General features: G+C 41.8%; 1 protein-coding gene across 8 annotated transcripts in view; it reads right to left on the bottom strand.

Moving 5' to 3' along the window:
* Positions 1 to 26272, bottom strand: part of ANXA3 (annexin A3) — a 54663-nt gene that overhangs the window by 4596 nt on the left and 23795 nt on the right. For 5 of the 8 annotated variants that reach the window (XM_032633609.1, XM_032633607.1, XM_032633608.1 and 2 more), the window contains 8 exons: positions 23490 to 23584; positions 20758 to 20871; positions 16915 to 17005; positions 11835 to 11914; positions 8144 to 8200; positions 7698 to 7791; positions 6288 to 6383; positions 1859 to 1917 (listed from right to left, as the gene is read on the bottom strand). In XM_032633609.1, coding sequence (XP_032489500.1) covers positions 1859 to 1917; positions 6288 to 6383; positions 7698 to 7791; positions 8144 to 8200; positions 11835 to 11914; positions 16915 to 17005; positions 20758 to 20871; positions 23490 to 23584 — 686 coding nt within the window. Of the gene's footprint in view, positions 1 to 1858; positions 1918 to 6154; positions 6173 to 6287; positions 6384 to 7697; positions 7792 to 8143; positions 8201 to 11834; positions 11915 to 16914; positions 17006 to 20757; positions 20872 to 21787; positions 22949 to 23489; positions 23585 to 26272 lie in introns of all 8 variants that reach the window. The other 3 variants (XM_032633605.1, XM_032633611.1, XM_032633610.1) reach the window with 3 other exon arrangements.

Raw genomic sequence — 26272 nt, 5'->3', positions numbered from 1 at the left:
TGTCAAATGCTGAAAAACAGAGAGGAGATGCCCCGGTTAAACTTTCAAGTTTGTAAAGGATACAAGCGAGAAAATGGGCCATTACAATAAAACCTGACATATGGGAACGACAGGGTACTATGGGAGCATATGCTCGGGAGGCCTAAGATAGATCAAAGATTAGGAAAGGTCTGTTTGAGAAAGTGGTATTTAAGCTGGGGCCTAAATAATCAGCCAGGGGAAGAAGGAATGGAGTTCTTACAGAGAGGAAAACAAGTGTTCCTACACAGGAAACAGCATGTGTGATGATTTAGGGCAAGAACATAAATAATCAGAAAGAACAGCAAGAAATATGTCCAGAAAGGCCAGACTTTGTAAACTGTGAAATGAAATTCGACTTTATCCCAAGTGTGAAGAACTACTGCAATCTGTTAAACATGAGGGTGTTGAGATCAGATCAGATTTGTGGTTTCTGAAAATTCCTTTGACAGCAACAGTATGAAGAATGGACTGCAGGGCAAGGGTGGGATGAAGATAACAGAATAAGACTAGAAGCTTTGGGACCCATCCAGAGATGATTACATAACCAGAGAGAGAAGGGGAGAGACAGAGAGACAGAGACAGAGACAGAAAGATGATGATGATGATGGCCTGACCTAGAATAATGGCAGTAGGGATGGAGAAAATGGATAGATTGAAGAGATGCTCATAAAGGTTGATTGACAAAACTTAATGATATATCATCTGAGGAGAATGAAGGAGAGGGAAGTGTAACATTTCTCGCTGAACGGTTAGGTGAATATTGACACTATTCATTTATTCATTCATTCAACAAATGCTTATTGAGCACCTCCTACGTGCCAGACATTGTGCCATGTGCTGTGCATATGGTAGTGAACGACACAGATGATATCTCTGTTCTCATGCAGTTTACGTTCTAATAGATGGAGATGGACAGTAAAGACAATGAACAAGTTGCTTGGGTACATGGTAATAAGAATGATGGGATGGAGTGTGAGTGAAAGGAGGCCAGCTGACTGGTGTAGTGAGGGAAGGCCTCTCCCAGGAGGTGACATCTGAGCTGAGACCTCAGAGATGAGAAGGAGACAGCCATAGGCAGACCTGGAGGAGAGAGGATGACACATGCAGAGACCCTGACATGGGAAGAGGCTCAGCACAGTCAAGAAACAGAAAGAAGGCTGTGGCTGATGCGTAGAAACAAGGCTGGGGAGGAAAGGCATAACTTCAGCGACTTGGGCAAGGCTAGTTCCTGCTGGGGTTATCCACTGAGATGACTGAATGCAGGATGGGGGGCAAGACTGGGGTGGGAGGTGAGGTGAGGAAAATGATGTGTTTACTTTGGACACAGCTTTGTAGGAGCACATGGACTTCCACAGGAAATGTCCAGGAAGAAACTGAAGTAAGCACCTTCTATGTGCCAGGCTCAGTATGAGGGTCTAAAGACATAAAAGAGCAAGAAAACCTCCTGAACAGATTCCTGGAGCTCCCCATCCAGCAGTGGCAGCAGACGAGAAAACACAGGGTTTCTGTATCATGAGAGGCCGCTGACGCAGTTTGGTTTAAGTAAGGCAGCTTGGGAGGCTACTGGCTCACGCTGGAGGTCTGCCATCCTAAAGCAAGTTGACTGCCCACATTACTGTGAAGTGGGGGAAATGATTTACTCAACACTTCAGTGTACCTACGTCTGTAATGATTAGGGTACTCATTAACAACCAATGAGCCAAATTAGTAGACACATTAGCTACAGGAAAGAACTCATCAAGGTGGAAAAGAAATACGAAATTCCATCAACATTAAGCAATATTTTTACATTCTCCTTGAGGCAAGTTAAGAATATATATGAAATTTCCAGACCAACCTTCAAAGCTTGGTGCAGTCTTTTAGCTAAAAAGGCAGGCGTGTTCCTTGCACAACAGACTGTTATAAAAAAGCAAAGTAATGTTCAGTTTCATTTAACAGAAATTGAGTTAATCTACAGTAATACGTTTAACAAAAATTTTTTTTAAGTAACCATACCACTCTCCTCCCCATTCCTGGTTTTTCTTTAGAATGAAAGAGTGAATGAATACTTAACCTGAATTTCAAAGCCTTATAATGTCATATTTGCATGGAACTTTAGCACAGTAATTATCCTTAGCCACAGGGAAAATAAAATTACCTGCCAAAGAAACTCTCACAGCCGCTGACTCATTTCCAGATCCCAGACACACCAACACCTACGCTTACATTGATAACTCCCTAGGGTGTACCACTGCTCCGTTTCTAGCATCTTTGACTACTGATGAATAGCTTGGGTCTAAAGACTGCAGAGGTGTTGCTCCAAATAACACATTAGGTAAGTAAGGGCACTGCAGCTCAGTTTAAAACCAGTTTTTCCAATGGAAAGATTTTCCCTTAAATGACTGGATTAGAATTTATAGGTTGATTCATTACATTAGAACCAGCACCTATAATCTAAATTCAGTCATCAAAAAAAATACTACAATCTTTCAATTCTTTATTTTGAAATAACAAGTAAAGCAGAATAAGAAAAAGATAATAGGCAAAAACATAAGCAAATTAATTATCCTTTAAGTAAAGTGAAAACAGCCAGGACTAGAAAAGTCTGTAGGGAATAAATCTATTTATGGCAACACAATTATTTTTATCGTCTTACATCTGACCTCTAGGTAGGAATCTGACCCAAAGTGAAGGAATTTTATAATGAATTTTGGAGAACAGAACAAGAATAGTGACTTTCTCATGATGCCTTTCAGACTCCCTTAAGGAAAGCTAAAAGGCCTTTTGTGTAAGTGATTTAAGGGAAACAGAAAGAGAAATATATTAGAAACATGGAATCTGGGAGAAACATGAAAACAGTTATAGATTTGAAGCTGTCTGAGAAGAAATCAAGGATGCAAATTGATATTACCTGTTTTTTTCTCAAAGTAATATTCGGCAAGCCTTAATCATTTGATTGAAAGTTTTATGCCCACTTTTAAGCTATTAAGCTTTTCAATCATCTCCCTCACCCCAGACTAAACTCAGAGAATCCTTTCTTTTCATAACCCTTTACCTTGTTCTCCGCTTTATGTTCTTAAACACACGATTTGTTCCTCAGGAATATTTGGGGAGATGGTGGCATATGCAGTATAAGGAAGCTTGCTTTAAGACCCAACCCCAGCAGGGAAACTGAGGGAAATTCCTAAAAATCAGGGAGTCCACTGAAGTTCATTATGATGACCCAGTGTTCACAGCTGCCCGCAGATGCTCTCTTGACCAAAATTTACTCAGGCCCCTCCCCTCCCCCACACAGGCCCCTGAACCCCAGCTTGGCCCCCAGCCTGAGCAGGTGCTGAAATGCAGAACGCGTCCCCTTTTCAGCTGGTCCTGAGAACCAGTTGACACAGCGAGACACATTTCCTGTCAACCCCCAATGATTATGCCGCCTTGCTTGTCCAACTTCCCTTTGAAAGTTTCTGCTGAGGTCTGTTTATCTCCTCCCCATAAAAGAAAAGCTTTTTCTGTTTGATTTTCAGACTCTTGTGCATTTCTGAGACTCAACTATTCTCCCTATTGAAATAGTCTGTTTGAATAAAGCCTCTCCTTATCTAAGCCCAGATCTGACAGCTGGCGATCTTCCTACCATGCATTTCTAAGATGTTAGAACTCAGATGGTTTTTCACGTCAAAAGCTATGCGTTGACATACTGTATTAGAGTCCTTGTATATGAAATAGCCAGGACAGGCAGATCTATCAACACAGAAAGTAAACTGGTAGTTGCCAGGGGCTGGGGGCTGGGGAGGAGTGGGGAGTGACTGTCAAGGGGCACAGGGTTTCTTTGGGGGCTGATGGAAATATCCTAAACTTAGATAGTGGTGACAGTTGCAAAACTCTGTTAAGACACTAAAAAGCCCTGAATTGCATACTTTGGGTGAGTTTTATGGTACTTAAGTTATAGCTCAATAAAGATTAAAAAAACACTGTTGTATTCCAATGGTAGACTGAAATAGAAAATGAAAGTGTGACATACCTTGAACTTTCAATTATAAGGTCTTTCTTTTACTTGAAAAAATAATGTGCATAATTTAGTGCATAATTCAATGTCTATTTCCGAAAAAGCTTCTTAGCTCAACGAAGTGAGAATTTGTACATCTCAATAAAGTTTTTCAAATATTACAGCAGGCAAGGTAAAAAGCAGCAAAATTGATGTAAAGATTAAAATATGAAATGGAGGGACTTCCCTGGTGGTCCAGTGGTAAAGAATCTGCCTTCCAGTGCATGAGACATGGGTTCAATCCCTGGTCAGGGAACTATGATCCCACATGCCATGGGGCAACTAAGCCCGCATGCCACAACTACTGAGCCCATGCACTCTGGAGCCCGTGTGCCACAACTGGACAAAGAAAACCCACGCACCGCAACTAGAGAGAAGCCCGCACGCCACATCGAAAGATCCCATGTGCCGCAACTAAGACCCAATGCAGCCAAAAAAATTAAAACATAACAAACAAATAAAAACCAAATAAATATTAAATAAAAGAAATGGAAAAAAATTAACTGGCTATATCATTGCCACTGGAATATTCTCACAGCTAATTATGGAGGCTGGTCTCTAGTTCCTTTTTTTTTTTTTTCTTGGCCATGTCACGCTGTACGCCTGTGGGATTTTAGTTCCCCGAACAGGGATTGAACCTGTTCCCCCTGCAGTAGAAGTGCAGAGTCTTAACCACTAGACTGCCAGGGAAGTCCCTGATGCATATTTTTTAATTGAAGCAGCAGCTTCTTTTTCCTTCTTGGCCTATCTTTTAGCAAATCAATCAGAGTCATATATTTTAAGCGGCATTTGGATCAACAGTCCTATTCTTGGCACTGAAGAGAGGCTCAGAAGTTAAATGAAATAACATATGTGGAGGAAACGCCCAGACTTTAGTGAGTGCTTGCTCCCTGGGATATTTTCTGCAATTTAAAATATCAATAGTTGAGCATGGACTGTGTGATATGTGCAGGTTTCAGTCTCTGTTCACGCTGCAGCATATTGGAGGGGTTGGTTGACATCCTAGACTGTGGAGCCCAAGTGCCTAGGTTAGAATTCCAGCTCTACCACACTTTCCCTGGGTAACTTGGGGAAGGAACTTAACCTTCTGGTGCCTCAGGTTTGCCACGGGGCGGGGGGGGGGGGGTAATAATAGTCCCTAATCATGGGATTGTTACGAGGCTTAAATGGGTTGGTATTTGTAAAGAGGTTAGCACAACGCTGAGCGAGGTGCCTGATGAGTGTTTATTTAAAAACACAATTTGAGGCACCCTAATGGGGAGTTCACCCTCCAGAGATGGTAATTAACATTTGCAAGATGAATCAGAGGCTCACCCCGCAGGAGGTTACCCTCAGACATCAGCTATCTTTAACTCACCGTAGGAGCTATTAATTATCATGATGGACGTTAGATATGATTTTTCATCGGCGAAATGACAAGCTGTGTGGAGTACAGGTACTCCTACCCTGGCGTTAATGGAGAAGCAGCCTGGAGCAAGCCCAATAGCCACCCAACATTGGGTTCTGAACAACTCAGGATTGTTCATAACAAGTTAGGATTGCTCTTTAGGCTTCCGAACAATCCTGTTTCTGGACGAGCACTTAGATTTTCATTGCCTGACTCTGACTAGAATGGTCACTGAATCCTGTCTTCCAAGAGTGTCTCATTTCTCTGAATGCAATCTTTCTTGCAAGGTGTTCTTTGGGTTCCTAAAAGCACAGACTGCAGAGACCTGATTGAGAAGACAGATCAGCTTATATAAATAACCGTGCTTTTGTCTGCTTGTTAATCCATGTGTCTCTCCAGGAACGGATTCAGTCTGTGACTTATTTTCTTTCTGATATTCCCTGTTTGCATCACCAAGAGGGAGGAGATCTGTAGTTCCGACCTGAGTTTAACTTTGGGAGGCCACTGCCAAAAATAACCAAATATGATGAATTACCAAATGGGCTTAGGTCTGTGTTTTCAACAGCCTCCATAAAAATGCCAGCAAGAATGTAATATTTTTATCTCTCAAGGAGTTGACGATCCAAACGTGGTAACAAGACAAATACAGAGTTAAAAGGCAAAGGAAGACCTAAAAAGATAACTTCTTCCGGCATCCATTTAACAATATTAGTTGAGCATATTGTGTGTACCATGGACGGTGCTGAGGTCTATGAGAAGCATAAGGATGAAATCAGTCAGGATTCTGAGACGAAAAGAGCTAATCTTGAGATTTATTTAAAACAAGTGCAAAGTAACTCAGTTTATAAGCACTCAAGGGCTTACCTATGGCTAGCAGTAAGTCTTCAAAACGCCCAGACAATTCTCCTTTTATGCTGTCCTCGATGTCCTTCTGGCTGATATTTCTGTATTCATCAAATGCTAAAACAAAAACCAGCACCACAAAAATATTTAAAGTATCCCAGTTGACCACACTTGAATATATTGTGGTTTTTGATTTGATAGGCAGCAAATCAGGTTATTAAGTGGCAAGCTCAAAAACTCCTTTAAAACATCAAAAACTCAGCACAGAAGTTTTTGTTTGTTTACTACTTTAAAAAAAATGTCATCTGCAATAAAACCTGAACTTCATAGGCCATTTTCTTCAATGATCAATCTCTCTCTCTCTCTCCTCTCTTCCCTCCCCATTCCCCAGGCTGTAAGCATTTAAAATAGCCTGAAAGGTTAACAGATAAATAATTTATCTAATAAGGTGGGCTACTTTTAAATTATAGCAGCACCTGGGAAACAATAATGTGGTCATGAGTCAAATATGTTTTAAATCTGCTAAAGAAATCTTAATTATGAAGATTTTGTGCCGAGTCAATCATTCCCTAAGGCAGCTTGGCCTACTTCATACTTACTAGGAGGCATTCAAAGTACTTGACCAACATTTGCCCAAAAGCAAAACCTGTACCTACGTCACCGAGCACGTAGGCATACTTTGTAAGCCAAGTATATTTTTTCCAAGTGAATTTCAAAACAAGAAAATTTGGAGAGAGATCTAGGATTGTTTGGTCTTTATTTTTCAAACAAAGACATCAATAAAGCAACTATAATATACTACTGCCATTGTTTTATAAAAAGGATGAAATTTAATGCCCAAGTTTCCTCATTTTCCCATGAACTTGGCATAAGCGTAGTCATCACTGTGGTTGTTCTCTAGACCAGCACTGGGGAGCCACAGTCAGATGTCCCTAGTAAGTGGAGATTTGGGTTTCTGGGTGCCGTTGCTTCCAGAATGACTCAGAGAGATGCATGAGTGAAGGGGTGGGTGCTGAGGTGTTCCATGGAATAGCTGGTCTGATAAAAAGTGTTCCCCCTCACCCATGTACCTTCATGTCAGAAAAAGCTAAATGTTAATCTGCATTAATGCATTAACAAAGACTCACCCACAGTGCCTAGTTTTCCTGGAAAGTGGCTAACTAGGCAAGAGATGGGCTGGAAGCAGTGCCGTCAGGCTCCTCCATCCCACGGGAACACTCCTCTCTGCTCTCACCCCAGAGAGCTGTGCCTCTCTTCTCCCTGCCATCCCTCCCACCCCCACCCCCCAGGTTGTTTCCTGAAATGTTTGTACGTAAAAATGGGACAGCCTTCACGATTTTTCACTTTGTTTTCCAGAACTATGTATGTTAAACCTTGAAATATTTGCCAAAACAATACAATGCAAAAAAGGATTGTAATGCGAGTCCATACTCAGTTTCAGTTGAGGAAAGCTCCTTAAACAGAGGATCTCAGTGAACGCATCTTCATCCGTGCCCCATTTGTTCTCACCAGCATTATACAGAATCTGTTGGACAAGGGAGAAGACTTAAATGTTATTACAGACCCAATTCTGTCTCTTTCTGAGGAGGTGGGATGACAAGAGGGGCAAGTTTATTTTACAGGTCATTGAGATCATCGATAATCCGTGTCTCTCACTTTTAGTGGACTGGAAATCTGACAGTTGTGTGGCAGGGGCCGGGGGAATAATAACCACCACTGGGGAAGGCAGAAAGGTGGGGTTAGGGGATCCCCAGGTGTCAGGCTTCTCCTCCAGACAGGACAGGAGAGAGCATGACCCTGGCTGGTGCCTTAGAAGTGAGAACGCAGTCAGGAGGGAGAATCGTTAAAGGAGATGTTTTCTTTGCTCTGTTACCGACCTGGGCATCCTCTTTGGCCAGCTGTTCATCCACTTTCAGACCCTCATCTCTTCTACCCTAGACAGGGAAGATTAAAGTGAGGGCAATCCTTTTAAAAATAAAAATTCAATCACTCGGCATTCCAACCAGGAGGGCGTCTTAGAGCTGCTTCTTCAGTGGCAACCACACAGCACAAAAGAATCAGGCACTTGGGGCTCTCGTTCTGGCACCGACTAGCCATGAAACCTGTAGCAAATCACACAGTCTTCTGAGCCGCAGTTTCCTCCCCTGAAAACTCAAATGTCTGAATGGAATCAAAAGACAAGCCATACACTGGGAGAAAAATATCTGAAAACACATATCTGATACAGGACTTGTATCTAAAACATATAAAGAACTCTTAAACCCCAACAATAAGATAACAAACAACCCAATTAAAAATGGGCAAAATATCTGAATAGACATCAGATACACAGATGGCAAGAAAGCACGTGAAAAGATGCTCAATGTCATAGGCCATTAGAGAACTGAAAATTAAAACAATACCCCTACACACCAATTAGAATGGATAAAATTCTAAGCAGTGACAACACCAAATGCTGGCAGGGATGTGGAAAAACAGGAAATCTCATTCCTTGCTGTTGGAAATGCAAAATGGGACAGGCTCTTTGGAAGACAGTTTGGCAGGTTCTTACAAAACTAAACATACTTTTACCATACGACCCAGCAACTGTGCTCCTTGACACTTACCCAAATAAGGTGAAATCTAATGTCCACACAAAAACTTTCACATGGATGTTTACAGAAGCTTTTGTTCATAATTGCCAAAACTTGGAGGCAACCAAGCTGCCCTTCAACAGGTGAATAAACTGTGGCATATCCATACAATGCAATAGTACTCGGTGATAAAAAGGAAATGAGTTATCAAGCCATGAAGAGAGGCCGTCTGAAAAGCCTGCATACTGTATGATTCCAACTATAGGACAGTCTGGAAAAGGCAAAACTATAGAGATAAAGAGATCACTGGTTACCAGGCGTTCAGAGGGAGAAACAGAGGGATGAAGAGCTGGAGCACAGATGATTTTTAGGGCAGTAAAACCATTCTGTATGACAGTGTAATGGTGGACACAAGATATTACACATTGGTCAAAACCCATAGAATGTATAACACGAGGAGTGAATCCTAATGTAAACTATGGACTTTAGTTAATAATAATGTGTCAGTTCATTCATTCATCATCTAATTCATCATCTAATTCTTTTATCATTCATTCATCATCTAATTCATTCATCAGCTATAACCAATGTACCACACTAGTGCAGATGTTAACAACAGGGCTCACTGTGACGGGGGGAGGGGGGAGGGGGAGGGGCATATGGGAGCTCTCTGTAGTTTCTGCTGCATTTTTCTGCAAATCTAAAACTGCTCTAAAAAATAAAGTCTATTAAAATAAACCAAAACTTCAAAGATTCCCCACTAACTCTACTGTTGAAGGCTCTGTGGCTAAGTGCGTGTGCTTGTACACAAACAATTCAGCACATTATAGCAAGATGGGAGACGGAGAAGGAAAAGAAGATTGCCTGAATTATTTTGCAAATTATAGGTGAATGAAACATTTGGCTATAATACTTTAAAAATGCATTTGTTCCAAACTAGTGGTTACCGGTAGGGAGAGGGAAGGGGGCAGGGGCATTATAGAAGTAGGGGAGTCAGAGGTACAAACTCTCAGGTATAAAACACGCTCTAAGGATATACTGTACAACACAGGGAATATAGCCAATATTTTATGATAACTATAAATAGAGTATAACCTTTAAATAGTGTGAATCACTATACTGTACACCTGTAACATACAATATTGTAGAGCAACTATACTTCAATATAAATAAATAAATAATAAATAAAAATTTTGAAAATGCGTTTGTCCCTATTTGCAAATATTAGGTCTTTGTATGCCTGCCTGAATTTTTTTAAAACTACTTTTTTTTTTTCTTTTTTAATTTATTTATTTAATTTATTTATTTTTGGCTGTGTTGGGTGTTCATTGCTGCGTGCGGGCTTTCTCTAGGTGCGGCGAGCAGGGGCTACTCTTCCTTGCGGTGCGCGGGCTTCTCACTGTGGTGGCTTCTCTTGTTGCGGAGCACGGGCTCTAGGCACGCGGGCTTCAGTAGCTGTGGCACGCGGGCTTCAGTAGTTGTGGCTCATGGGCTCTAGAGCACAGGCGCAGTCGTTGCGGCGCATGGGCTTAGTTGTTCCGCGGCACGCGGGATCCTCCCAAACCAGGGTTCGAACCCATGTCCCCTGCACCAGCAGGCAGATTCTTAACCCCTGCGCCACCAGGGAAGCCCCGGGCTGCCTGATTTTTGCATGACTTCTTTTCTCGGTTTCTTTCAGTGCTGCTACTACTCTGCTCTAACTAGTCATCCCTAGTTTGCCGCCTTCTTGTTCTCCTTTCATCATTCACTCTGCTCCAATAATAAAAACGCTGATGATCACTGGTATTAATTACAACAAGCCAGCACCACCACGTACTGATGCAGTGATAACTTTCTCTGTGCTAAGTATTTCACACTCTTTCTCCCTTAATCTTCTCAACACGCTCTGAGTCTGGTACTGTTACTACTTTAATTGAACAGATGTGAAATGAAGGCTTTGAGGCTTGACTTAAGGTAACTCGTCTCAGCATATCAAGCTAGCAGGCAGCAGAGGAGCAGCAGACTCCAGGTCTTATTCGGAAACCCTGCCCAGGAGCCTTGCTCTCCACTGCCTTCTGTGGGCGTGTGTCCTCACGTGCACACAAGCAGATCTGCACTTGTGAATACAGACCTGTGGGATCGTATGTTTGCAGCGATACCTCATCAGTTTGGGTTTGTAGGTTCAAACGTCATAAGGTTGTCACCATTGGAAACCACTGAAACCATAATTAGGATAAACTGTTCCTTAGTGGCATAATGCCTTACTTTGGCAAGTGCTGCTTCAACCCTCAGGCTGGGATGGTTGTTGGGATTTTCTCACACATTAAGGGCTGTGTAAATCAGCTGCAAGACGCTGTTGAGATAGGGCTTAAATCATTTTCTCTCTTACACACACCTATGACTCTATCTCATCCTTGACCTCACCACCTTTTTTATAAAACCAAGACCCTCCTAAAAAGAGACGGCAAGGTGTGGTCTCATTTGGTCACATGGTGATGAATGGTTTAGCAGCTCTTCCAAAGGGGGCAAGGGTGAAGTTCCAGCAAGCCACATTTTTTTAATCCTGAGACTGATATACCCATCTCTGAAGATTATTCATCTGTATCGTGCTTCCTACTTAATTTAAGTGCTACCAAAAGAAATATATATTCTTTCAAGTCCAGAACAAAATCAACATGTTCTTAAAAATGGAGACAAAATGGAAATGAACAATTATTTTCCTTCCAGATGAATGTGCAGAACATTTTCTAATGTATTATGAAACCTGATCAAAATACATTTAATTCATATACTGACCAAAACAAGATTTTTTGGTTACATCCCTATGTTGTACCTTTATGAGGGTGGTTAAATATTATACTGCGTGGGGGCAAAATGTAAATGTAAGATGAACAAATCATTTCATAAGGAAAACTGCAATCTCATCGTCTCACTTTGGTTATTTTCAAACACCCTAAAAACTATTATTGACCATGCAGCTTATTGGGGACTTAAAAAGTAAAAAATAAAACCTTACATCTGCCAAAGTCAACAGAGCTTTCCGGAAGTCACCAGATGTTTCAGAACTAATTTCATCTCCAAGACTCTTCTTATACACTGAAACCAGATAAGAATGAAATTAAGCCTTGATGAACTAAAAAATATTATTATAAAACACAGAAAAGCTTAAAATGTCAACACTGGCAAGGAATGAGTACCTGATAAATTAAATCTTGTTGCTTCTTTTTTTAAAAAATCTTTTAGTGCTCTTCTGATACGGATACATTCTTCTTGTAACTATTACCGCAGTGTGTGGTGTGACAGATGCAAAAGAACAGAAACAGCTGCCATTCTGGATCAAATCATGGTTCATTTTATCTGACAAAGGCACTAAGGAAGGTATAGTGAGAAAGCTAGGATGGGCAAGCTGTTAGTTTGCCTTCCAATTTCTATTACGTCCGCCTTCCATAGGAATTGAACCCTGGCCTTAAGCAAGATATAATGCACACAGCGTAAAGACCACATTCTGAGCTCTCCTCTTGGCAATGAAACGTAGGCAGACCTACGCGACATTGCCGGGAAATCTCCTTAATGATGGCTCATGCCAATCTTAGTCCCTTACTCCATCCTACTGCCTGGTGTGTAGATGGATCCTTGGCGCTTGGGCAGCCATCTTGGTCTATGCAGGACTATATCTGAGCGATGGCATAAATATAAGCAGGAAGGGGCCTGGGTTCCTGAAAATTTTGAGGCGCTGTCATGCCAGTCCTAGAATCGTCTATCTCCAGACTGCTTCTACATATGAGATAAATAAATGTTTATCTTATGTAAACCACCGTTATTTTTCTGTTTTATTGACTCTAACCCTAACCTTAATGCATACAGTTAGAACGTATTATTTCATAGCTCTCAAAAGTAAGAAAGCTTCCCAAAAACATACTGTTTCCCCATAACAAATGCCAACTGTGTGTTCGCATATTTTTAGTACCGAATAGTTGTAGCTCCTTTTGCATAGCCTGTGATGTGCAGTGTCCACTGAATTTTAAACCTCTGTTCTGCTCCACCCATGGAGCAGTGATTCTCTTCGAGCCACTGTATACCTGGATGCAGCTGACACCAGGTAGCTATTTGAACTCCACCTGCATCATCCTCAAGACCGCTATAAAATTAGTCATATGAATGCTTGTCCTTTCAAATCAGTAAAAGACGACTATAGAAAGTGATGTGAGATTATCTAATAGCAAGAACTGTGCTGAGAGAGAAATTCTTCCAGCGTGATTTTAATAAGTCGCTTTTTATGAAATCTATAATTTTCCAGAGCAATTCAAGTAAACAAAATCCACTATAAAGACAGATTATTTATCTAAGTAATAACATTTAGTAGGCATCACTTTCCCTAATAGTCACATTATTGTTACATCTCTCCTTCCTTCACTCTATGAAAAAAAGTTTTTAATTTAAAAATATCAAGCCAAGGGCTTCCCTGGTGGCGCAGTGGTTGAGAGTCCGCCTGCCGATGCAGGGGACACGGGTTCGTGCCCCGGTCCGGGAAGATCCCACATGCCGCGGAGCGGCTGGGCCCGTGAGCCATGGCCGCTGAGCCTGCGCGTCCGGAGCCTGTGCTCCGCAACGGGAGAGGCCACAGCAGTGAGAAGCCCGCGTACCGCAAAAAAAAAAAAAAAAAAAAAAAAAAATCAAGCCAAAAAAATGAAGCTCTCAATTGTTAGAATTTGGGGAAGTATTTCATAATTTTAGAATTATCTACATGAGTCTCACACAGCCTCCCACGCCTCTGCTCTACCCCAGGTATTTTGCAGGAAACCAGACTAAAAATATGAAAATTATTTTGATGCAAGTTGAAAACTACCTTATGCATTTTGAGACACAATAGGGTACAGAAAAACAGATACAATGTTTTAATAGTGCAGAAGCTGAACTTAGAGTTCTTGATCCTGATTCAATGTTCTCTCATGCACCATTAACTTCAGAATACTGGAAAGAGTTCAGAATTTAGCTCTCTATTCATTTAGGTGCTATTGTATCATTGTAGTGTGTGAGCCACTCAGTATGCCTGGTCCTTTTATGAGAGCCAAGTTGATAGGTCCTCTGATGGATTTCTAATGCATGGGTCACCACTGCACATTACATGATGCCATCACTCTTGCTACAGTTGACTGCACCAGGGCTGGCATCTGACTGTAACTTTTGCCCAAAAGAAGGCTCTCTACTAGACAGTGCCTTTCTGAGCCCATTGAATCTTCTCTTAGGGAGTGAGATGTACAGAATTTTTTAAAAAGAGTAACAAAGAAGTGGAAAGGCCCCCAGAAATAAGGCACAAAACACAAGTCAAGAATAACAGCCAGAAACCATGGGCAAATAGAAACCTTGAGTAGACAAACGTCATGTGGTAAGGGAAGAGAAGTTTCTTGGTGGTGTCAAGAACAGTAGAGGCAGGAAGGCAGGGCAAAGAGTTACTAGGATGAAAATGTGCACAGGGAGCAATGGATGTCTGATGCTGAGGGAGTGACTAGACAGCTGGGTCCCTAGCTGTGTCCTGAATCTCTGTACAGCTTGGCTATACCTGATTGAGACTATTTCTTTCTTTTACTTCTTGTGTATCATGAATCCCTACTTACCAAGGGAACCTAGATGCAGTTCAATTCCTTGTAGCCTTAGAGAACTTAACTCACACAGATACCAGAGCATCTGGTAACTTTGAACAATGACCACTTGTCGTATTTGCAAAACAACAGTCCTAAATGCTAAGACATTCACTTGGCTCTTAAGATCCCAGGTCTCAATCTTAAGGATATTCATTCAACGAATATTTGAATTTATCCCCCACTGTTCTGGGCACTGGAGATACAGCAGTGAGCAAAACAGACAAAAATCGCCCCCTTCCTAGAGCTTACATCCTAGGGTTGTTTGTACATAAATGCTGAACTCCAGGGAGAATCTTGGGGCCAGTCAACTCATGGAGTGGTAACTCTTCTAAGAAACACAAGGAAGTAACATAGCATCTGGGGGTAGAGCCCCTGGATCTGATGATTTTTTTTACATGTACATCTTGTTGAACTGAGGGAACCAAATATGTTAAACACCTACAATGTACCCATTTGTGCCCATTATTAAGCAATTATCTCATCTACCCCCAATTTGCCCTTCTATACCTTGCTTTGTGGAGCTGGGGTTGGGACTCTGCAAATAACATTTCTCTTTTATCCCCCATCCTCCACCTCCCTGTCAGTTTCCACCAATGGGGAGAGCAGAGGGAGATGAGATGAAAGGCAGGAAGAGGAAGGAAGGACACACTATTACTGGCTTGTGATTCACATCAGTGTCAACCCAGTGACAGGCTCTCACCCTGACAGCAGCAGTTGGCTCCAGGCTCCTAGATCAAGTCACCTGTTTACATGCCCCTGGAGGTACTAGCTCCAGCTAGATGGAGGCCCTTCCCCTTCACAGAGATCTGAACTCCAATTCCTAGGGCCTCTCCTCTGAGCCGCTGAAGTCCCAACACCAGAAACATGCCCTCCTCTGAGCTTCTAGTGTCTGAAAATCCCAATCTCTTCCTTTGTCGTCCCAGCCTTGAGGATTATACCTCTGAGCTGTGTTTCCGTTTTGCTTTTTCAGTCCTCCAAAAAGGTACTTAAGCAATTCTCTACATTAAATTCGCTCTGTTAAAATACCTAGTGCATTTCTGTTTTTCTGACTAGACCTCATTGGCATACCAACAATAAAACACTTACCTATCATTGAGGTATTTAACTTCTAATGGAAATTTCTCAAAGTAACCTCTTTAACACCCACTGGGGGCCGGTATATCCATTTTTTGTACCTTTCCTACCGCAGAAGTTTCCTAATACACAGCTGACCACCCTGATACAAAAACATAGAAACCATGGCTCCCTTAAGATACTTGGAGGTGGTGACAGGGAGCGGTTGTTTAATAAGAATTGGGCTGGTCTTTGTCCCTTACTCCTGGGAGGTAACTTCTAAATACTTACAATTTCCCCAATAATAAGAATTTCATTGTTATTCGTGGAGGGTCCCCTGAACCACACCTGAGTTTATGCTAACAAGATGACTCCGGATGGAGCTTGGTCACACCAGAAAGACCAACCAATGCGACTAAAGGGTTAAGGCTTTAAGCTACATGATATCAGCCTGACATCTAGCGGGAGGAGGGGACTAAAGATGGAGTTCAGTCACATGGCCAGTGATGGAGTCAATCATGCCTGTGTAATAAAACCCCACTAAAAATCCTGGACACCACGGATCAAGTGAGCTTCCCTGGTTGGCAGTCAGACATGGCTGGGCTGTGAGGGGGATGCACCCTGAAGACATGGCAGGACCCTCCCAGACTTTTCCCTATGCATCTCGTCACTCCACCAGTCTTGATTTACATTCTTTATAGAAAACCATAATTGTAAGTATAGAGCTTGCTTGAGTTCTGGGAGCCACTCTAGTGAGTTATTGAACCTGAGGGGGTAGTAAGAATCTGTCGCCATTTGGTCAGAAGCACATAGGGCCTGGGAACGCCTGAGCTTGTGGCTGGTATCTGAAGTCAGAGTAGTTTTGTGGGGACTGTGCCCTTAACCTGTGAAGTCGCCCTAACCGTGAGTTGTTAGTGTCAGAATTGCATTGCAGGGGCTTTCTACTTTTTACACAGCTAACAGACTATTAGGGCTTTAGCTAATTATACTGAAGCTACATGCTCAGCACATCCTCTAAATGGTTCATCTAATTTCCCACACCAAAAATCATGAGCGGTTTTTAACACATAATATGAATATACAATGATTTGAGTGTCTTACATTGATGAAAATGGTTGATTCAATTAAGCAGTGATTGCTGAGAGAGAAATCCACTATAGCTGTAATGTTACAAATGCAAAGCATTAATGCCATTGTTCTGTAGCAGTTGCCAGCTCAGATCATATTAAAATTTTCTTCAAAAATCCACAGTCCTTAGCCCATTTTAGAATGTGTCTTCCTTTTTACAGTCTTGCTTCCCTCAAAACCACTTGTGAAGAAAGATTGGTGGGTTTCTGGGAAAAGCAGCATTGGCTCCTATAGGTGTGAACAGGGGTAAAGGTGGGCAGAAAATAAGATCACCTGTATAGTAGGCTTGGCCAATCTCCTTCATCTGCCTGCTTGTCCTGGTGGTTAAGATTTCAATCAGTGCATCTTCATTTGTTCCCGTGCCCTAAGAAGAAAAAGGAAATCTATTTTTAGAACACTTTAAAAAAAACCTAGTTTCATGCATTGCGGTCTTAACATCTTGTTTTCTACAGGCGAAAAGAACAGTTTTTAGTCAATCAACGTAAGGTCCTCTATTGCTCTAAAGTAGTTTTCTAATTTTCCATCTATTTTAGTACTAAAATAACATGAATCATCTGAAGTTAACCAATATTAAGCTTCTAAAGAAAATGTCCTACTCTAGTGTTAAACTCCTTTGAATAATTCCAGGAAGAAATAGTATAAAGGGAAAGCCTATGTCATTCCGTACCAAAAGTGAGCATTTGCATATGTCATTGTATTTAGAAAGGGCTCTGCAATTCTTTTGAATGAGACCATACTTGTACCAATGCACCTGGTTGGTCAGCATGGATCGTCCTCTTCATTCAGGGAGATTTTTAAAGCCTCAGTAATGTATGTCATGAGCCTAGTTGGTTTGGGGACTAGTGTTTCCTGAGTCTTGGTTTATACTGAGGTCACTGAATCACACTGAGACTTCAACAGAAGCCATTTACATTAGGACTTGACCAAATAAGGCCAAAGTAGCATAAGAAAAGAGGCTGAATTCTGTCCCTCTGTGACAGATTCCTAGTTCCCTTCAATAGCTCTCCTTTTCAAATTATTTATTTATTTAGTTATTTAGTTACTTTTTTTTTTTTTGCGGTACGCGGGCCTCTCACTGTTGTGGGCTCTCCCGTTGCGGAGCACAGGCTCCCGACGCGCAGGCCCAGCGGCCATGGCTCACGGGCACTGCCGCTCCACGGCATGTGGGATCTTCCCAGACCGGGGCATGAACCTGTGTCCCCTGAATCGGCAGGCGGACTCTCAACCACTGCGCCACCAGGGAAGCCTGTTAAGTTACTTATTTTTAAATAAACCTTTTTTGGGTTTTTTGGTTGTTCTTCTTTTTTAAAATTTTATTGGCGTATAGCTGATTTACAACGTTGTGTTAGTTTCAGGTGTACAGCAAAGTGATTCAGTTATACATAAACATATATTCATTCTTTATCAGATTCTTTTCTCATATAGGTTATCACAGATTGTTGAGTAGAGTTCCCTGTGTTATAGAGCGGGTCCTTGCTGGTTATCTATCTTTATATTGTAATGTGTGTATGTTAATCCCAAGCTCCTGATTTATTTTATTTTATTATTATTATTTTTTTCCCTGATTTATTTTAGAGCAGTTTTAGGTTTAGGGCAAAACTGCGAAGATCCAGTATCTCTTTTATCTTCCTTGATTAGTCATAGAACCCCCATTTTTTAACTTAGCACAAAGCTAAGCAAATAAAGACCGTATTTTTCAGCTTCCCTTAGAGCTAGGTTTATCCATATAACTAAATTCTGATCGATGGAATATATGTGAAGCATCACGCACAATTTCAGAGAGTCCTTAAAGAAAAAGGATGAACACGTCTTTGTCTCTTACTCTTTCCAGTTGACTGCAATAAAGATATAATGGCTGGATGCTGAGCTGCCATCTAGCCAAGAAGCGGAATCTACAGGCTGAAGATGGCAGAACCTCAAGACTGAAGTTCTGATAATGATGGTTCCATGATACCCAGCTCTGGGTTGCTTCCTTTGGAATTCTTTTACATAGAAGGGAAACATTTCTAATCCTTGCTGGCGAATCTAACTCTTACCATTTCACCTGCTAAACTGTCCCCCATGTGGCAGCACTGCTGAGATTTCACGTCTAGAGAATATGCTGCCAAGAATGTAGTTAGTTGGCAGCCTCCAACTGCCACACCTTTGGTTCTGTCACACAGCTCACACTAAGGTCATGCTCTCTCCAGGCTGCTCTCAGCCATGACTGCGCATGGAAGGGGAACTGGAGCTGGGCCATTCCTGCCCCATGTAGGACCCTCCAAAGGGCACACTTTGCTCAGGGGCTCCCCATCAGCTTGCCGTGGCTTTCTTACAGCAGCACTTCAGACCGAGGTTCTTCCGATCTGAGCCTCCTTCTGTCCCTCTCTCCTTTCACAGGTGTCAGACCTGTATTGCAGTCAGAAGTTTCACCCCCCCTATGCTGCTCTGTCTCTTCTTTATCCTTCACAAGGATTTCCCCCAATAAATCTCTTGTACATTTAATTCCATCTTGCCGTCTGCTTCTTGGGTGCCCACACCTCTTCCACAGAAAAGAAAATAACTCTGATGGGAAGGCAGAGCCTTGCTTCAGACCTGGACTCCTTCCTTTCCCTCCTTCCTGTCAACAATTACGTTGAGCACCTATCTCATTGCAGGCTTTCCTCTAGGAAGAGAGGAGGTTCCTCGAGTGATGAGGTTCCCTGATATGATGGAGGTTTGCCTTTTAATTGGATTGAAAAAAAAAAAAACGTAAATCAACAAAACACCAAATACGTAAAATATCAATATGTAACATACCAAAAAATTAACAAGATAATTTTAGATAGTAATAGATAGCAATTTAAAAAATTAAACTGAGTGAAATAATAGAAAATATCTGGAAGAAAATTCATTCCTGAGGGAAAGAACGTCACATATAAAGACCTCAAGATAGGAATAAGCTGAGAATGTCCAAGGAGCAGCGAGAAGGCCAGTACAGCTACAGCACTGAATCGGGGTGGCCGGCAGTGGAGGAGAGGGTGTGATGATTAGCTTTATGTGTCAATCTGGCCAGGCTACAGTCCTCAGTTATTCAATCAAACAGTAATCCAGTGTTTCTCTGAAAGTATTTTGTAGCTAAAGTCCATTATCAATTGACTTTAAGTAAGGGTGAGTACCTTAGATATTCTACGTGAGCCTAATTCAGTCAAAAAGCCTTAACGAAGAGCAGAGCTGAGGTTTCTCTGAAAAAGCAGAAATTCTACCTGTGGGCAGGAGCTCCAGCTTGTGCTAAGAGTTCCAGCCTGCCCTTCCTAACAGCCTGCCCTACAGATTTCAGATTTGCCTAGCAAGCTGGATAATCGTGTAACCAATTCCTTGCAATCAGTCTCTTACTCTATACCTCCTGCCTACTGGTTCTGCTTCTCTGGGGAAGCCTGACTGATACAGATAGAATTTTAAAAAGCCGTAGAGATAGACAGGAGCCAGACTCTGTTGGGTGATGAAGGTCATGATAAGGAGTTTGGATGTTCAGTAGTCAAAACGACTGGAGCTTTATACAGGTGAACAGTATCATCTGATTCTAAAAGTAACTTTATACAAATAATTTTGGCTATTCTGTGGTGAATGGATTTGAGGAGGGCAAAAATAGAGGCAAAGGGACCAGTTCCGGGGATATTGACATGGTCCAGTCAAGAGATGATAGTGGTTGAAGGAGAATGAAAGCAATGGATCTGGAAGGAGGGACATGCACACATTTTTGATGGATTATGGAGTGGAGGTAATGGGCTTGTTGATAGATTTGGGAGCTCTGAAGTGTGAGAGAAGGCAAGGGATCAAGGATAGTTCTAGGCTTTTGACCTAAACAATGGGGTCAATGATGGTGCCATTGACTCAATAACAACAAAATAAAGAATTTGACACCTCAGGTCAAAAAACACAAACAAAATTAGGCTCTGACCATATCCTTTCAGGCCAGGAACATGTGGGCTTAAGGTTCCACAACCGCTTCCCATTTCAGGGCTGTTCTACTAATTGGAGAGCACAGAATCTCCAAATCCATCACCTTTACACCCATATCTCAGGTGTGCACCAGAAGAAAGTCACTCTTTCTGATAATCAAGTGCTGGGCAGAAACAGCTTGTGTAGGTCTCATACCTTCATGGATTTCTTCAGCTGTTTCGCATCAAACACTGCCGGTGGGGTCACGAGGGCCACCATGAGACACTTGAAGTGGCCAGAGAGATCACCCTTCAAGTCATCTTTCAGTTCCTACAATTAAAAAACCCGAAGAGAAAAGTATGAAATACTTCTCCTTTCTCTTCCTCCAAAGTCACCTAGTGAAAGACGAACACGAGTGTATGAATTCAGACAAAAACATGCCCATCCACGGGAGACAAACAGAAATGGTGAAAATATTTCTATGGATATTCGTCTGCATTTTACGATCACTTCCAAAATGTTCTGTTTTATAGACGGTTTTCTGAAGGGAAGCCAGGGAAGAAGGTTCTCTGAGGGCCACAGATAGGAACTGTGTATTAAAATGCATTTCCCAGGCCCTTGATGCTCTCAATGCTTGGGTTGGGGTGAGGGAAGAGGAAGGGGAGGAGGAACCCTGTAATTCACACCCAGCTTCACTGGGAGGTGCTCTAATCTAGCCTTGCTTCTCGGTAACTGCCAAAGAGTTTTGAAGGGAAAAGGGGAGGGAAGACAGTGCTTGGTCATTTGCCTCTGGTAAGAGCATGGAACTAGGAGGCATCAAAAGCAGTTTTCTGGCAACAACAACAGGGGAAACCCAAAATGTGGTAATAGGGGGACCTTACTTATTGATGCTGTCTTTCAGCAGTGTTTTCATACATTACATAAGTACGGGCCATCTCCCCTGCTTGAAGGCAGGTAACATGGTTTCCATTTTTAACATCCAAAGGAGTGTTATTGAACAATTATATTTCCTGCTCTTGATTATTTTCAGCCCTGAAACAGAGGCTGGAAGCCTCCCAGACTGCTATGACAATGTGGGTACAGACCAACATCTTCCATGACACTTGGGGGCCCAGCGGGGGCATGCTCCTGCCAAAACAAATGGGATGGAGCGGAGCCACTGTGGTCATCATGGGGTGTTTCCTCTCCAAATGCTAAATTCCACCCCCATCTGTCCTCAACCCAAGACTTTCCAACTGAATCTTACTTCACATGCTCTCATTCTGTCCCACTGTGAGACATGGTTGTCACCCTTCAGCTCCATCCTTCCTCCATATTTTGGAAATCCTGTAAGGCCAGTGGATCACTCACAATCCCTGTACATGAGTAGGCTGCCTTGCCCAGAAGCTTGGCAATTCAGTTAAGTTGACAAAAGTTTACGGGGCGCCTGCTCTGTTAGGCACTTAATTGGTGAGTCAGACACAGTCCTTACCCCTAGGACATTACTCCCTAATGAGAAAAATATCAACAGTCAGAGTTAAATTTCCACATAATATGTTAAGTATCTAATAAAGGGAACACAGAGAAGGGTGTCTTAATGGAGCCCAGGGGCTCGGAGAACACTGACAGACGATGCCTCAGCTGCCTTGGGTGGTCACTACACACTCTCAGTTCTGGAGCCGAGAGCCTGACTGGTTTGTGTTTCCACCCTTTCCCCTACACAGTTCATCAGCCACAGAAGCTAAAATAATCTTCAAAAAATATAAATTAGGTGATAGTATTTCCTTTCTTACAAACCTCCAATTGTTCCCTATTGTTCTTAGAATAAAATCTAGACTCTGCACCAAGACCCCAAGGTCCGGCATGTTCTAAGCCTCTCTTGAACCTCCTCTCTTCCTTCTGTCACCCTTTACTGTCTATACTCCTGCCATATTAGAACTCTTCCTGTTTCTTAAGCACTCCCAGCTTGTTTTGGCCTCAGGGCTTTTGCATTTGCTGGACATTCTGTCTGAAATGCTCTTCCCCAGATCAAGCAGAGCAGAAGCCTGAGTATTGTTTAGTCTTCATTGAGAGTAAGGTAACAACCTGTCACTGACGTTTCTTCACCCCATGATCTAAAGGAGCCATTCACCAGTCATTCTCTAGCATATCATCCATTTTAATACTTTCATAGCACCTACCAATATCTGAATTTGTTTTATTTATATATTTATTATTTTTCTAATAGAATGTTAGGTCCATTAAAGAGAGGAGGCTCTGCTTTTTATTCCAGTGAATCTCCAATGTCTAGAATATCTCCTGACATAGAGTAGTACCCCACTCCTGACACACAGTAGTTTATTATTGAACAAATAAACTGCTTGGAAAAGACACACAAAATGTTCTTGAATAGTTCTTGCATAGTTTCTGGTATTGAAGAAATATTCATCTGCCGAACAAATTAAAAAAAAAAGTCTATAGTTACATAAACATATTAAAGTCGGAAGAGAAATTAAAGATCACCTAAGACAGGATTTATCAGGTAATTGATCAGATAATTCTTTATTGTGGGCGACTGTCTTGTGCACTGTAGGATGTTCAGCAGCAGCCCTGACCTCTGCCCACGAGACACCAGAAACATCCACCCCTCTCCCACCAGTCGTGACAATCAAAATGTCTGGAGACATTGTCAAATATCCCCTGGGAAGCAAAATCCTTCCCGGTTTATAGCCGCTGATCCAAGGCAACTCTCCTTATTCAACAGGTGAAGATAACTGAGGCCCAGAAAGATCAAATAACATGTCCAAGACCACTCAGACAGTTAAGGGAAAAAGACCAGGACTCCTATTCCAGGCTGTTGACCAGATACATAGGGGACTTTCTGTTACACTTGGCCTGAAACAAAAGATCCGTGGGCATAATCACATGGGAGCAGCCTTGATCCATTAGTGATTAGCCCTTTACTGCCTGTTATGTTAATGAAATCTTACCCTTCCATATGCTGCTTGATATTCCTTAGCAATCAGCTGCCGCTGTGCATTCGACCTCTCAGTCAGAATGCTAATGAGTGTTTTCTCATCGGTTCCTAAATGAAACGAAAATCATTGTATTCACCATCCACTCAAATATGCTTAATATCTGTTGTGAACAAAAGAAAAATGATTAAGGGTCTGAAACAAATGCAGAGAGGAAGGCATTTTAATTTTTAATTTCCAGGTCTTACCAGGTTGGCATCTTTATTTCTTTGATTGCTTGGCTTTCGGAAAAGAAAATTAACTTTATTTGGATAGTTTAGGGGGAAGAAAACCATCATTGCCCAAATATTCCTGTCCGTATATCAGACAGAGAAGCGGCACAAAGAACATAGTGCCTTGGAAGTAGGTTTTTTCATCCTTCTGAGGTTCAGTTACTGTCTTATCACCTTTTATCTTTCTATCTCCATATTTGATATAAAAAGTCATTTTTGTTCCTCTAGAAAAAAAAGGAACTGACATTTATCAAGAACCTACCACATACTAGGCACCTTTTATTCATTGTCATAGTTAATATTCACAGGGCCCTGGGCAGTAGGTATGATTAAGCTGCTCTAAAGATAAAGACACTAACATTTAGAAAACGTACCTCACTTGCCAAAGTCTGGCAGCTTTTAAGTGGCACAGCAAGAATCTGAACCCAAATCTCTTAATCCAAAACATCTATTTCTATCAGTGGTCCATACCTCTTTCAGGCATTTCAGACCCATATACTTAACCACCTGTTGTGAGTACAAGTAAAGGGCTGATGCTGGCCTGCCTGAAAACAACCTCCAGGTCACTATTCTTTTGGTAATTATAGTATTAAGATAATGTGAGTTGTGTCTGCTCCTTTGTGGTAGAGGACTGCCCCTGGGTTGGGGGCTGTGAGTTGGCTTCTGTCTTGGGCCTGCATGACTAGAATGGTATAAAAGATCCATTGGAATTCAAGGCTCAACTTCCCTGTGTTGAGGTGACCCACACACACCTTACACCCACGGCAGTGGTACTACATGAATGACGGGGCAAAAGAAACGGTGTACTTGATTAGCTGCTGGGACTCCTAGTGACAGATGTTGCCCCACGGGGTCTTTGGTCTTGTATTCTTCTGCATAGTTAAGTAAATAGAGTTAGATTAACCCTCACTGTGCCCTGTGAGTCTGATTATCAACTTGGACCTATAAAGGTATCTGAGTTGGTGCACGACTAGACACCTCCAACTACAAGTATCTCAAACTCAGCTGCTCCAGGGTGGATTCTTCTGTTTTCTTCTAACTTGTCTTTCATCCTATGTTCCCTCACCAATGACACCACTATAAGATGCAGTCATCCAACAAAGATCCTGGGAGTTATACTCCTTTCTTTTCCTTACTTTTACATTGTAACAATCACCTGCATCTCTTGATTTGTCCTCTTCTCTGCAACTGAGCACTCATCATATTTTACCTAGAAACTTCAATAGCCTCCTAACTTTGACCCCTTATAATTTATACTGTATTACTGCCTAAGTAAATTTTTTTTTTCTAAGTGAATTTTTTAATGCATCAGATCAATGTCAGTTCCTTTTTTGAAATTCTAATGATTCTCCGTAACCTTCCGGGATGAAGTTTAAGCCCCTTAGCTTATGCACCAGTTAATTAGGACCTAGCTCCCACCTCATATTCTAATTTCCTACCCCCTTCTCTGCATCTCTATACCCTTTGCCACTAGACTCCAGACATAACTAACTACCCACAGTTACATGTAGGTTGTACGCCAGGCAATTTCTCCTCTCTTATTTCTGCACGTGCTACATGCTCAAGACCAGAAATTAAACCAAGATGTCTCATGGTTCAGAGGCTGGATCTGACACGTCCCTAAGGCAAATGCCACCATGACGCCTGGTTTTGGTGTTGGGAGTAGTGCTTACAAACAAAAGCCTCCTTCTCAAAGCGGGCCTGCCAATCAACATGTGTAAATTAGTGAAGAAACATAAGGTTAAGGAAGAAAGACAAGCGATAGAATTTAAAGACCATTAATTCATTCAAATTGACATTAACTTCATGGAAAAGTCTATTCAACCCTGTGTTTAAATGGGCAATCAAAGAGATAGAGAAAGAAATAACTTTCATTTAAAAATAGCAATTGGTCTTCCCTGGTGGCGCAGTGGTTGAGAGTCTGCCTGCCGATGCAGGGGACATGGGTTCGTGACCCGGTCCGGGAAGATCCCACATGCCGCAGAGCGGCCGGGCCCGTGAGCCATGGCCGCTGAGGCCTGCGCGTCCGGAGCCTGTGCTCCGCAACGGGAGAGGCCACAAACGAGAGGCCCGTGTAACGCAAAAAAAAAAAAAAAAAAAAAAAAAAAAAAAAAAAAAAAAAAAAAAAAAAATAGCAATAAAAAAAACCTAAACAGGCAGAAATACAATAATATTACACTGATAGTAATAGTATAATTACTATTATGAACCTTAATAGTATAATTCATGGAACTTTACAAACTGACCCTCAAATTCATAGGACAGGGCAAAGCCAAGAAAATCTCTTGCCTTACTAGACACTAAATGTCATTATAAAATAATAATAATTATGTAATAGTCATAATAGTAATTATGACAATGTTATATTGAGACAGTGAGAGGCAAACAGACCAATGGAATGTAACAGAGAGCAGAAAAATAGCAAAACTTATAGGAGAGCAGTGGCATTACAAATCAGTGTGGCAAGGATGAACTCTTCAATGGGTTGCACTGGGACAATTACATAGCCATTTGAGATAAAATAAA

Source organism: Phocoena sinus, chromosome 5 (assembly GCF_008692025.1).
Source record: "Phocoena sinus isolate mPhoSin1 chromosome 5, mPhoSin1.pri, whole genome shotgun sequence".
Lineage (NCBI taxonomy): Eukaryota > Metazoa > Chordata > Mammalia > Artiodactyla > Phocoenidae > Phocoena > Phocoena sinus.
Note: the sequence above shows the minus strand (reverse complement) of the source record. Positions and strands in the feature narration are given on the sequence as shown.